Source organism: Rhinoderma darwinii, chromosome 2 (assembly GCF_050947455.1).
Source record: "Rhinoderma darwinii isolate aRhiDar2 chromosome 2, aRhiDar2.hap1, whole genome shotgun sequence".
NCBI lineage: Eukaryota > Metazoa > Chordata > Amphibia > Anura > Rhinodermatidae > Rhinoderma > Rhinoderma darwinii.
In genome coordinates this window covers 51360208-51374357 of record NC_134688.1, presented here as the reverse complement: position 1 = coordinate 51374357, position 14150 = coordinate 51360208, and the positions used below count along the sequence as shown (strand labels likewise).

The window sequence follows — 14150 nt, the reverse complement described above, 5'->3', positions numbered from 1 at the left end:
CTTGACTTATAAGTGTATGTATGTCTTGTTTACTTTGAGCAGGATTTACAACTCATGGTTTCCCTTTGGGGGAACTACAGGTTCCAGCATGTTTGATATACCATGCTAAGATTTAAAGGGCTTGTCCACTGGTCTAGACATCTTAAATGTGGGCTGCTAACTTGCTGCATAAAGAAAAAGAAGAAACGTAATAGGTTGTGATTACAAAACGTCCATATGTACATTATGTGGCCGCAGATACATGACCTGTCTATAATGGCGTCTCATAGTTCTAAGTCCAGTGGGAGACTCATTGAGCAATATGGTCTTGTGACGTTACCGTAGACGACCTGTCACTGCAGCTGTATAGTTTACATAAAGCTGCAGGTTTGCGTAGCAGACAAATATTTATGTACAACATTTTTACCAGCCCTTCTTTAAATTAATATTAAAGTCCTTGTGTTGGCCTACATTTAACCCCTTCCCTCTTTAGCCACTTTTGACCTTCCTGACAGAGCCTCATTTTTCAAATCTGACATGTGTCACTTTATGTGGTAATAACTCCGGAATGCTTTCACCTATCCAAGCGATTCTGAGATTGTTTTCTCGTGACACATTGGACTTTATGTTACTGGCAAAATTTGCTCGATATGTTCAGTATTTAATTGTGAAAAACACCAAAAATTAGCGAAAAATTGCAAAAATTAGCATTTTTCTCAATTTAAATGTATCTGCTTGTAAGACAGGCAGTTATACCACACAAAATTGTTGCTAATTAACATCACCCATATGTCTACTTTAGATTGGCATCGTTTTTTGAACATCCTTTTATTTTTCTATGACCTCACAAGGCTTAGAACTTTAGCAGCAATTTCTCACATTTTCAAGAAAATTTCAAAAGGCTATTTTTACAGGGGGCAGTTCAGTTGTGAAGTGGTTTTGAGGGCCTTATATATTAGAAACCCCAAAAAAGTCACCCCATTTTAAAAACTTCACCCCTCAAAGTATTCAAAACAGCATTTAGAAAATGTCTTAACCCTTTACACATTTCACAGGAATTAAAGCAAAGTAGAGGTGAAATTTACAAATTTCATATTTTTCTGCAGAAATACATTTTTAATACAATTTTTTTTATAAAACAGAAGGTTTTACCAGAGAAATGCAACTCAATATTTGTTGCCCAGTTTCTGCAGTTTTAGGAAATATCCCACATGTGGCCGTAGCGTGCTACTGGACTGAAGCACCGGCCTCAGAAGCAAAGGAGCACCTAGGGGATTTTGGGGCCTTATTTTTGTTAGAATATATTTTAGGCACCATGTCAGGTTTGAAGGGCTCTTGCGGTGCCAAAACAGTCAAAATCAACCAAAAGTGACCCCATCTGGGAAACTAGACACCTCAAGGAAATTATCTAGGGGTGTAGTGAGCATTTTGACCGCACAGGTTTTTTACAGAAATTATTGGAAGTAGGCCGTGAAAATTAAAATCAACATTTCTTCAAAGAAAATGTAGGTTTAGCGATTTTTTTTCTCATTTCCACAAGGACTAAAGGAGAAAAAGCACCACAAAATTTGTAAAGCAATTTCTCCCGAGTAAAACAATACCCCACATGTGGTAATAAACGGTTGTTTGGAGACACGGCGTGGCTGAGAAGGGAAAGAGCGCTATTTGGCTTTTGGAGCTCAAGTTTAGCAGGAATGGTTTGCGGAGGCCTTGTCACATTTACAAAGCCCCTGAGGTGACAAAACAGTGGAAACCCCAAACAAGTGACCCCATTGTGGAAACTATACCCCTTGAGGAAATTATCTAGGGGTATAGTGAGCATTTTGACCGCACAGGTTTTTTGCAGAAATTTTTGCAAGTAGGCTGTGAAAATGAAAATCTACATTTTTTCAAATAAAATGTAGGTTTAGCTAATTTTTTTTCATTTCCGCAAGGACTAAAGGAGAAAAAGCACCATAAAATTTGTAAAGAAATTTCTCCCGAGTAAAACAATACCCCACATGTGGTAATAAACGGCTGTTTGGACACACGGCAGGGCTGAGAAGGGAAAGAGCGCTATTTGGCTTTTGGAGTTCACATTTAGCAGGAATGGTTTTCGGAGGCCATGTCACATTTACAAAGCCCCTGAGGGGATAAAACAGTGGAAACCCCCCACAAGTGACCCCATTTTGGAAACTACACCCATTGAGGAAATTATCTAGGGGTATAGTGAGCGATTTGACACCACAGTTTTTTTGCAGAAATTATTGGAAGTAGGCCCTGAAAATAATAATCTACATTTTTTCAAAGAAAATGTAGGTTTAGCTAATTTTTTCTCATTTCCACAAGGACTGAAGGAGAAAAAGCACCACAAAATATGTAAAGCAATTTCTCCCGAGTAAAACAATACCCCACATGTGGTAATAAACGGCTGTTTAGACACACGGCAGGGCTTAGAAGGGAAAGAGCACTATTTGGCTTTTTGAGATCACATTGAGCAGGAATGGTTTGCGGCGGCCATGTCACATTTGCAAAGCCCCTGAGGAGACAAAACAATGAAAACGCCCAAAAAGGGACTCCATTTAGGAAACTACACCTCTTGAGGAATGCATCTAGGGGTGTAGTGAGCATTTTGACCCCACAGATGTTTCATAGAATTTATTAGAATTAGGCAGTGAAAATAAAAACAGTCCTTTTTCTTCAATAAGACGTAGCTTTAGCGCAAATTTTTTCATTTTCTCAACAAATAAAGGAAAAAAAGAACCCAACATTTGTAAAGCTATTTCTCCCGAGTACGGCAATACCCCTTATGTGGTCATAAACTGCTGTTTGGGCAAACCGCAGGGCTCAGATGGGAAGGACCGCCATTTGGAGTGCAGATGTTGCTGGATTGGTTTCTGGGCACCTGTGGGCCCAAAACAGTGGAAACCCCCCAGAAGTGACCCCATTTTGGAAACTACACCCCTCAATGCATTTACCAAGGGGTGTAGTAAGCATTTTAACCCTGCAGGTGTTTTGTAGAAATTAGTGTGCGCTCAATGTTGCAGAGTGAAAATGGGATTTTTTTCCATAGATATGCCAATATGTGGTGCCCGGCTTGTGCCACCATAACAAGACAGCTCTCTAATTATTATGCGGTGTTTCCCGGTTTTAGAAACACCCTACATGTGGCCCTAATCTTTTGCCTGGACATATGACAGGGCTCAGAAGTGAAGAGTACCATGCGGAGTGGAGGCCTAATTTGGCGATTTACAAAGTATTGGTTCACAACTGCAGAGGCTCAGATGTGAAATAATAAAAAGAAACCCCTGATAAGTGACCCCCACTATGGAACTGCACCCCTCAAGGCATTTATTAAGGGGTGTAGTGAGCATTTTCACCCCACAGGTCTTTTCCATAAATGAATGCACTGCGGATGGTGCAAATTAAAAATTTATATTTTTCCCTAGATATGCCATTCAGTGGCAAATATGTCATGCCCAGCTTATGCCACTGGAGACACACACCCCAAATATTGTTAAAAGGGTTCTCCCGGGTATGACTGTGCCATATATGTGGAAGGAAACTGCTGTTTGGGCACGCTGTAGGGTTCAGGGCCGAGGGAGCACCATTTGGCTTTTGGAGAGCGGATTTTGCTTGGCACTATATTTGTTTGAGTATTGCTGGTGTTTTATAATGTGGGGGTACATGTAAGCGGGGCGGAGTATATAAGGGGCATAGTCAGGTGGTATAAAAAAATAAAAATAATCCATAGATGTGTGTTACGCTGTGAAGCAATCCTTTCTGCACAGGCCGGTGTCGCACTGATAAATGGTGTCATTTCTTATCCCCCTTTTGGTCCACACTCCGCGCCTTTGTAGTTTGGGGAATTTTGCTGGGAAGTGTTGTCCTGGTATAATACGGGCACCGTCGCTTCCAGCGGACATGTTTGGGCCCTCCCCTTCCTGGTTCCCTAATTTTAGGTCCTTGATAAATCGCCTCTTGAAACAGAAGAAATGTTCCCCTCGGGCACAACTGCATATTTTTTTATTTCCTGACTTATTGGAGCCATAACTAATTTTATTTTTCATAGACGTAGCGGTATGAGGGCTGGTTTGTTGCGGGACGAGCTGTAGTTATTATTGGTACCATTTTGGGGTACATGCGACTTTTTGATCACCTTTTATCCTATTTTTTGGGATGCCAGGTAAACAAAAAAACGCAATTCTGGCACAGATTTTTTCGTTTTTTTTTTTATACAGCGTTCACCATGCGTTATAAATTACATGTTAACTTTATTCTGCGGGTCAGTACGATTCCGGCGATACCGAATTTATAGCACTTTTTTATGTTTTACAACTTTTTGCACAATAAAATTACTTTTGTAAAAAGAATGTATTTTTTCTGTCGCCAAGTTGTGAGAACCATAACTTTTTAATTTTTTTGTCGACGGAGGTGTATGAGGGCTTGTTTTTTGCGGGACGAGCTATAGTTTTTATAGGTACCATTTTTGGATACGTGCGACTTTTTGATCACTTTTTATTGTAATATTTGTAGGGCAAAGTGACCAAAAAACAGAAACTCTGGTAACGTTTTTTACGCAGTTTTTTTACGCTGTTCACCGCGTGCAATAAATAATATAATATTTTGATACCTCCGGTCGTTACGGTCGTGGCGATACCAAATACATATGGTTTATTATTATTTTTCAATAATAAAGGACTTGATAAGAGTAAAAGGGGGATTGTGTTTTATTTGATTACTTGAAACTTTTATTGTTTTCAAACTTTTATTTTTTGCACTTTTTTTTACACTTTTTTTATACTTTTTTTACACTTTTTCTCAAGTCCCACTAGGGGACTTGAAGGTCCAACGGTCATATTTTTTTTTTTTCTAATACATTGCACTACCTATGTAGTGCAATGTATTAGATCTGTGAGTCATTCACTGACAGCAAGCCGTTTAGGCTTCGCCTCCCGGCGGGGCCTAAATCGGCTTCCGTAATGGCAGAGCAGGAGACAATTGTGTCTCCTGTTGCCATAACAGCAGTCGCCAGTCCCGATTGCCTGTCAGGGCTGGCGATCTGCTAGTAACCGCTACGATGCAGCAATCGCTTTCGATTGCTGCATCGAAGGGGTTAATGGCAGGGATCGGAGCTAGCTCCGGTTCCTGCCGTTACAGGTGGATGTCAGCTGTACAGTACAGCTGACCTCCACCGCTGATGACGCCGGATCAGCTCCTGACCCGGCGCCATCTTGCCGGCAGCTACGGAAGCCGATCAGGCTCCGCCGCCGGGCGGATCTTGACCGGCTTCGGTGCTAGGCAGACCGGGAGGCCAGTATTAGGCCTCCGGTTGCCATTGCAGCCACCGGAACCCCGGCAATTTCATTGCTGGGGCTCCGATGAGCTGCAAACACCTTAAGTGCAGCGATCGCGTTTGAGCGCTGCACTTAAGGGGTTAATGGCGGGGATCGAAGCTAATTTCGGTCCCCGCCGTTACAGTCGGATGTCAGCTGTAAGATACAGCTGAGATCCGGTGATGATGGCACCGACTCAGCTTCTGAGCCGGTGCCAAACGTTTGACGTACATGTACGGCATTTTGCGGGAATTCAATGCTTTCCATGACGTACATGTACGTCAAATGTCGGGAAGGGGTTAAAAGTCTATTAAATGGATTATCAAAAATAAGGGGACCCTACGTCGTTTTTTTCTGATTAATTTATTACTTTTAAATTACGTGGGGTCCCCCTATTTTTGATAACCAGCCAGATACAACATAGCAGCAGCAGGCTAGCATTACCAGAGTGGGAAAGGCCATGGTTTTTTGGGCTTTTCCAGCCTAATAATAGGCTCCGTTCTGGCTCATAAGGAGGGTTCCTCAGTGGACCATAAATAAAAACAAATATATTCATGTGCACATTTACATTATTTTCCTATCTCACTTTCCTCAACTGCTCTGCCTGTGTAGATGTCACAGTGATTTTAGCAGTTATGTCGTTTTGCCATTGTTTCCACAACCTAGGGTGAACATCATGGGATTGTGGAAAAGACAAAAAATTTAATTATCAACAGTAGGCAATGCTGCACCTCAAACACAAGATGTAGGGACCTTCTAGGCAGGTCTTTAAAGGTTCAGCAGGCGCTGGACAGCCAGATGTTGCAGAACGGTAAAAGTGTCCCATGCCTTTCTGTCACTTGTGAACTGCAAGTACCAACATATTGTTTGAGCCAGATTCATGTAGATCCAAGGTAAACTCAGTAGTGCCACAAGTCATCTTGTTATCCGCTTCTGCGCTGTGATCTATAGGCTATATTACAAGCTAACATCTCCTATAAACAAGCATATATTTTTTTTCCAGGTTTGACGTACAAGAAATTAAATCGCCTGGAGGATGCTCTGGATTGTTTTCATAAACTCCATGCAATCCTGAGGAACAGTGCGCAAGTTGTCAGTCAGATAGCAATCTTGTATCCTTACTGCAAAAACACTGACGTTTTATTGCTACTAAACATTTTCTGTTCTACATTAAAGTTTTTGGTTTTTTTCTAATACCTAAAGTGAAGATCTTGTGTAATTTTACAATATAGAAGCCAGACAGAGTAAAAGTTTGAAGGCTGTTTATCGTAGCATTCAACAGAAAAGACTCCAGGGGATCCCCTTTGATTGCATCACAGGGATTTCCTGTGATGCATTCGAGGCCCATAGTATGGGCAGGAAGCAACAACCCGTACAATAAATTTATAGCATCCATTATGAACGGTGTATGCCGTTATATACAGTATTGTGCTAAAGTTTAAACAGTTGTGGAAAAATGCTGCAAAGTAAGAATGCTTTCAAGTTTTAGTTATGTTTTTATCACTTAACAAATGCAAAGTGAATGAACAGAAGAGGAATCTAAATCAAATCAATATTTGGAGTGACCACCCTTTGCCTTCAAAACAGCATCAATTCTTCTAGTTACACTTGCACAGTTTTTTAAAGCACACGACAGAGAGGTTGTTCCAAACATCTTTGAGAACTAACTAGAGAAATCTGTGGATGTAGACTTCCTCAAATCCTTTCTGCCTCTTCATGTAATCCCAGATAGACTTGATGATGTTGAGATCAAGGATCTGGGGTGGCTATATCATCACTTCCAGAGCTCCTTGTTATTTTTTACGCTGAAGATAGTTCTTAATGACATTTGTTGTATGTTTGGTGTTGTTGTACTGCTGCAGAATAAATTTGGAGCGAATCAGACGCCTCCCTAAATGCATTGCATGATGGATAAGTATCTGCCTGTATTTCTCAGCATTGAGGACACCGTTAATCCTGACCAAATCCCTAACTCCATTTGATGAAATGCAGTCCCAAACTTGCACGGAACCTCCACCTTGCTTCACTGTAGCCTGCACTCATTATTGTACCGCTCTCCAGCCCTTCGGTGAACAAACTGCCTTTTGTTACAGCCAAATGATTCCAATTTTCACTCTTCAGTCCAGAACACCTGCTGCCATTTTTCTGCACCCGGTTCCTATGTTTTCGTGCATAGTTGAGACACTTGGCCTTGTTTCCATGTCGAAGGTATGGATATTTGGCCGCAATTCTTCCATGAAGACCACTACTGGCCAGACTTCTCTGAACGGTAGATGGGTGTACCTGGATCCCACTTGTTTCTGCCAGTTCTGAGCCAATGGCACTGGTGGACATCTTCCAATTTCAAAGGGAAGTAAGCATGATGTGTCTTTATTCTGCTGCACTGTTTCCTTGGCCGACCACTTGTCTACGGGCCTCAATGTTGCCCGTTTCTTTGTGCTTCTTCAAAAGAGTTTGAACAGCACATCTTGAAACCCCAGTCTGCTTTGAAATCTTTGCCTGGGAGAGACATTGCTGATTTAGTCTAACTACCTTTTGTCTTGTTTCTGTGCTCAGTCTTGCCATGGTGGACCTGTGACATGAAGCGGTCTTCCATAACCTCACCTTTGTAGCAGAATTTGGCTGTTCCTCACCCAGTTTTAAGCCTCCTACACAGCTGTTTCTGTTACAGTTAATGACTGTGTTTCTACCTACATATCAAAATTATGATTATTATCACCTGTCTGGTATGATTGGTAAATCAAACACTCATGACTAGAACCCTACAAAATCCATGACTTTGTGCAAGTGTACCTAGAAGAATTGATGTTTTGAAAGCAAAGGGTGGTCACACAAAATATCGATTTTGAACTAGATTTATTTTCTGTTGATTCTATTCTTCTATTTTTGAAAGCATTCTTACTTCACAGCATTATTCCACAACTGCCTAAAACTTTTGCACAGAACTGTATGTACACACACCACTCCGAAAAAAAGTCATCATAATCTTGTCCCACAAAAAAAACAAAGCCTTGTACAGCTACTTCTAACAAAAACTAAAAAAAATAATTATGACCTGAATGCAAGGAGGAAGAATAAAAAAAAAATTGTTCTGGTCCTCAAGGCCAAAGTTGGTCCTTAAGATTTTAATATTGTTCTAATTGATTGTTCATGTTGTATATGTGCCTTAACCTAGTTTATTTAGGTATGAAATGCTTGACGATCCTAATCAGGCAATCGAATGGCTCTTACAACTTATAAACGTAGTTCCGACTGATTCACATGCACTTGCTAAACTTGGAGAACTCTACGATACACAGGGTGATAAGTCAGAAGCATTCCAGTTCTACTGCGAGGTGTGTGGCCATGTGCAGGTTTATCAAATATGTTGCAGTAAATTGCAGAAAATTCAGCAAGATAATAATGTATGTTTTTGTTCTAATACATATTACCAGCCCCTTAGTCTCTGACTTTTCCTTTTGTTTTGTTTTTTACTTCTTTCATATGAAGGTTATTGAAATTCTGTTTCTCGCCTTTTTTCTTTTTTTACAGTCCTATCGCTATTTTCCGTCAAACATTGAAGTGATTGAATGGCTGGGAGCCTACTACATTGACAAGAAGTTTTGTGAAAAAGCTGTTAAGTACTTTGAGAGAGCTGCCCTTATTCAGTAAGTATCTGGAGTTACACTGGAGTCCTTATCTATTGGGAGAACAGAGGTCGCGTAACTCCCATAAACTTCAAAGGAGACGTGCGGCCACTGCTCCATTAGCGCATGCAAGCGGCATGGGTTCCCTGTTCTCCCGATAGGTGAGGGTCCCAGACTAAGTACCTTCACCTATATCTGCATCCTGTGGTTATGCCATAAAATGTAAGATGGAAATACAAGAGTATTTCTTCTTAAAGTCAAGAAATGACCTGGAAGTAGACATCCCTGCAACATCCTTATGTTTAAAAAGCATTTAATATTCTGTGTCGCCTTCATTGAGTTATTTTGAGTAATACACAGGTAAGATGTTGGTTGACGACTATTAATGACCGCTATGACAGGATTGCTACCCCTATATGCCCCTCTGTATAGCATGTATAAATGTGTATCAGTATGTAAAGTTAAATGCCCTGCCTTTGTGTCAGTATTCACTGGCATTTTGACTTTCTATTCATGAAATTGGAAGATCAGGACAACCATTACTATTTCCCACCCAAAAAAAGGAAAGTGTCAGTATCTGGAAATATGGGAGGACAAAGGGACATTGGCATTAAACCGCCTACCAAAGCCCATAGTAGTGGTTTACACCCCAGTATGAAGCCTACATATGTGTACATTACATACTTAAAGAGGTTCTGTTACCACATTATAAGTGCCCTATCTTCTACATAATCTGATCGGTGCTGTAATGTAGATTACAGCAGTGTCTTTTATTTAGAAAAACGATTTTAGCTTTATGCTAATGACTTTCTTAATAGACAACTGGGCGTGTTTTACTTTTTGACGAAGTGGGCGTTGTGGAGAGCGTGTATGACGCTGACCAATCAGTGACCAATCAGCGTCATACACTTCTCTCCATTCATTTACTCTGTACATAGCCTTGAGAGTTAATAGACATCACCTCCTGCCAGGACATGATGTCTATTCACAATCGGATGACAGCTTGCAGCGAGATTACGCTTGCTGTGCTGTAAATCACTCAAACGTTACCGAAGTGTCGGGATTGTGAATAGACCTCTCATCCTGTTTGGTAATGATGTCCATTAACTCTCAAGACACTTCAGTAACGTTAGTGTGTGTGTATGTGGCTGCACATAGTGATCTAGTGAGATCACTATGTGCAGAGTAAATGAATGGAGGGAAGTGTATGACGCTGATTGGTCACTGATTGGTCAGCGTCATACACTTCTCTCCACAACGCCCACTTGGTCAAAAAGTAAAAACACACCCAGTTGTCCATTAAGAAAGTCATTAGCATAAAGCTAAAATAGGTCATAACTCAGTCAAAAATGATAGTTTTTCTAAATAAAAAAACACTGCTGTTATCTACATTATAGCGCCCATCTCCTTATGTAGGAGATAGGGCACTTATAATGTGGTGACAGAGCCTCTTTAAGTAGAATGTAGAGGATGAAGAATATCTACAATTTATGATCATTAGATATATATATTAAACATTGTGATTTGCTGAGCTATGTAATGGTTTGGAGTTTTATTCTTGACTGTACACGTGTGTCATTTTTTTGGGATACAAAGGCTTCATTCATCCCCTGGCTTATGTTTATTTGCACTCCACTGACTGACTCTACTCTCTTGTACACAGACTTAAATGGATATTAATTTGGCATTAAAGAAATCAAAACTGTAACTTATTGATGTTTCCACTTTTCGGCTATGAAATGAAACTAGAACCAGCTCCTTTTTTGATGTATAATATATGTGCCGTGTTCCCATGAAATGTGCACAGAGGCTCATTTGTTGTCGGGGCTTGTAGGTTCTCTAGAGAGATTTGTGTTTGCAAAGGTACATTCTCTCAATCCCCTATAGAGGCAGCTAGTGTACAATAGTATATAATACTATAACTACATGAATCTAAACTGACATTGTGGGCAAAAGCTTCAAAATCCTACATTTTGCCTGGAGATGAGGCACCCACCCCCATCCCCAAAATCTCACATTACCCGCCGATTGTTAGATCCATAGAAGTGTTCTTGTAGAACATGTCTGCACCCGGCCTGCGTGTTCAGATCTCAGGCAGGGGTTGTCATGAACTGTTATCTCTGCACGTTGGCATGCAGCAAGTGATTTTATTTTAATTGTGAGCAGTTCTGAAATTAAAAATATAGGGGTATGCATCTAGAGGAAGAAATTTTGAACACAAAACAGAAGGTTTTGAAATTCAGTTCAGAATTACAATTTCTAAAAAAAAATAGCAGCTATAAACCATAGGACTCTGTTCACACTCGCGTCATGGCTTCCGTTCCTAATGGTGCTATGACATTGATAAGGGATCTGTTGATTTGCGTTGATCTGTAGAGGTTAGAGAGAATGCTTCATGGTTTTATTTTGAAATCAGGTTTTTATTATAACCATATTTATACAATTTTATTGTTTTGTTTTTTAATCGACATTTAAAAAAAATAAAATGAATTGAAATATTCCAGTTTTTACACTACCCACTAGAGAAGTCACCGTAAACTTTTGCTCATTGTTTGTATAACTCACTTGTCAACTTTGCTGTATAGACTGGGAATCATCACATTATCATTAGTTTCCTAATGACTGTTCTATTGTACTGCGGGCATAGATAAGGCACAATAAGTGTATGTTCACACGAGGTCAATTACGGACGTATTTCGGCCGCAAGTCCCGGACCGAACACAGTACAGGGAGTCGGGCTCCTAGCATCATAGTTATGTACGACGCTAGGAGTCCCTGCCTCTCCGTGGAACTACTGTCCCGTAATGAAAACATGATTACAGTACGGGACAGTTGTCCTGCAGCAAGGCAGGGACTCCTAGCATCGTACATAACTATGATGCTAGGAGCCCGGCTCCCTGCACTGTGTTCGGTCCGGGACTTGCGGCCGAAATACGTCCGTCAATTACGGACGTAATGACCTCGTGTGAACATACCCTCACACTATCCATGCTATGCATCTCCCCTGTCACTCAGTGATCTCTGGGGTAGGGGGCTGAATTCCATCACCTCCTGGAGACTGTAATTATCAATTCCATTTCTCTGTCATTCGTCTTCCAATCATTTAATCTGCCATAAAGTGCACACACACCCTGCTGCATACCAACAATACAGAAAGGAAGCGTGTGTCTCCAATAGCGCCACCCCCAGGAAAGTTTTGAAAATTTGAAAGAAATCGCTATAATAATTAAAACCCAGAACAAACACCTTATTTTTCTACTACTTACATCTAATTATTCAAACTAAAATTAAAATTATTAGGCATTTCCTTTAAATTGTTGAGCATTTAAGTAATTCAAATGTTAAACAGGTTTTCCAGTCCCTAAAAATTGATAGCCTAGCCTCAGGATAGGCCATCAATAGCTGATCACACGGGGTCCGACTGCCGGGACCCCCGCCGATCAGCTGTTTTGACGGGGCTGCAGCATGGGAGAAGGTCATAATACTGTGAATGGCTGCTACTGCTGTGTCGGCGATTCACAATACGGCCCATTCAAAACAGCTGATCGGCGGGTGTCCCGGCAGTCGGACCCCTATCGATCAGCTATTGATTGCCTATCCTGAGGATAGCCCATCAATTTTTAGGGACTAGAAAACCCGTTTAAGCTAATGCTTGGTACAAAGCACACAGCTCTGTCCCCTCCCGCTTCTCAGTGTTAGGCCTCATTCTCATGAGCGTAAAGCACGTCCATGTGACGGCCGTTAAAACAACGGCCGTCACATGGACTCATGCATTTCAATGGGGCCGTTCACGCGACCGTTGTTTCAACGGAGCGTATGAACGCTCCGTTGAAAAATAGACTGTAGTCTGTGGGGGATCCGTGACAACATGTCCCACACGGTCCACCTCGGACGTGGAAAACGGCAGTTTTTCACGTCCGAGGTGGGCTACGTTTGTGTGAAGGAGCTCTTAGGGATACTAGCAGTGAGAGGGAGGAGAGGAGGATGTACTCCGCAGACCAAGCTGTATTCGATAAGGAGGAGAGAACCCAAGGTAGAATTTGCAAGGGAAGAGTGGAGAGATCACACAAGCTGTAGATAGGGAGGAGAGATCCCACAGCAGTGTTCACAGGGGGGACTCACACAGGCTTTCTTATCTTTAGATAACCATGTAAAATATTATTTTCCTGATCAAGGATGTCAATCGACTTTAATCCACTTTTAAAATCCCTCCATTGTCACTTATGTATATTTATATTTTTTACAGACCCACACAGGTGAAATGGCAATTAATGTTGGCAAGCTGTCACAGAAGAAGCGGTAGGTATTGTGTCATAATGATTGCGCTTGCACCGTACGGCATTGATCTACCTCCCAGCAGTACAAGACCAAAAGTATTTCTTTTATGGTGATGCCTGTATGAGGGTTTTGTGGGAGCTACCATCTACCAATATGGCATGCTGTGTAACCGTATATACAGCTGCAGGGTAGTATGTCAGACCAAAGCCTCGTGCAAACTTCTAGGAGCCACCTTACAAAGCCTCAGTAGCGCAGTTTCCTGAACCTGGTTTAGGCCAGAATCACACATGCAGTTTTTGGCTCCGTTTTTTTTCGTAGCCAAACACAGAAGTGGACACAAAAGAAAAGAGATACATCAGTCTTTTCTTTATACCTTTTCTTTCTCTTGGATCCACTTCAGACTTCAAAACTGTGTGTGTGACCCTGGCCTTCGAGAAGCAAGCCCCTACACCTGAGGACATATTGTTCATATCTTCCTATGTTGTGCATTATGTATTATTTGACAGCAGCGTGAGCTTGAAGGCATGTGCCCCATTTTTACTGCATTGCCTGTGTTTGTATTTTTCCCTTTGTGGTTCTGTTGTTACTTTCAATTTTCTTTTTTGTCTTCCATTTGATCTCTGAAGAATAGAAATTCATTGCATGTATAATATCTGATAGTGATTTCTAGTTGTATACAGTATCATTCAATTCTGTTAATAGTTTAGTATGACCTGTGATCACTATGGACCTCCAGTTATAATATTATTATACTTACTATAAGCTTTAGTTTTACCATGCAGTTGATGACCACAGTCGTTCTCCTTTCTGAGCTCCAGCAACATTCTGTAAGGTTGTTTGTTTTTTTTTTTGTTTTTAATATATGTTCCGGATTTTGACATGGCGTTCTGCCACAAATCTACAAAATCCATGACCGATTTGGCCTATCATAATTCATACTGTGTCAGCAAAG

General features: G+C 41.0%; 1 protein-coding gene across 3 annotated transcripts in view; it reads left to right on the top strand.

The window, feature by feature from the left end:
• The window catches only part of IFT88 (intraflagellar transport 88), a 68348-nt gene that overhangs the window by 38781 nt on the left and 15417 nt on the right, over positions 1–14150 (top strand). For all 3 annotated transcript variants that reach the window (XM_075851644.1, XM_075851642.1, XM_075851643.1), the window contains 4 exons: positions 6298–6406; positions 8479–8629; positions 8826–8941; positions 13167–13219. In XM_075851644.1, the coding sequence (XP_075707759.1) occupies positions 6298–6406; positions 8479–8629; positions 8826–8941; positions 13167–13219 (429 nt within the window). The remainder of the gene's footprint in view (positions 1–6297; positions 6407–8478; positions 8630–8825; positions 8942–13166; positions 13220–14150) is intronic.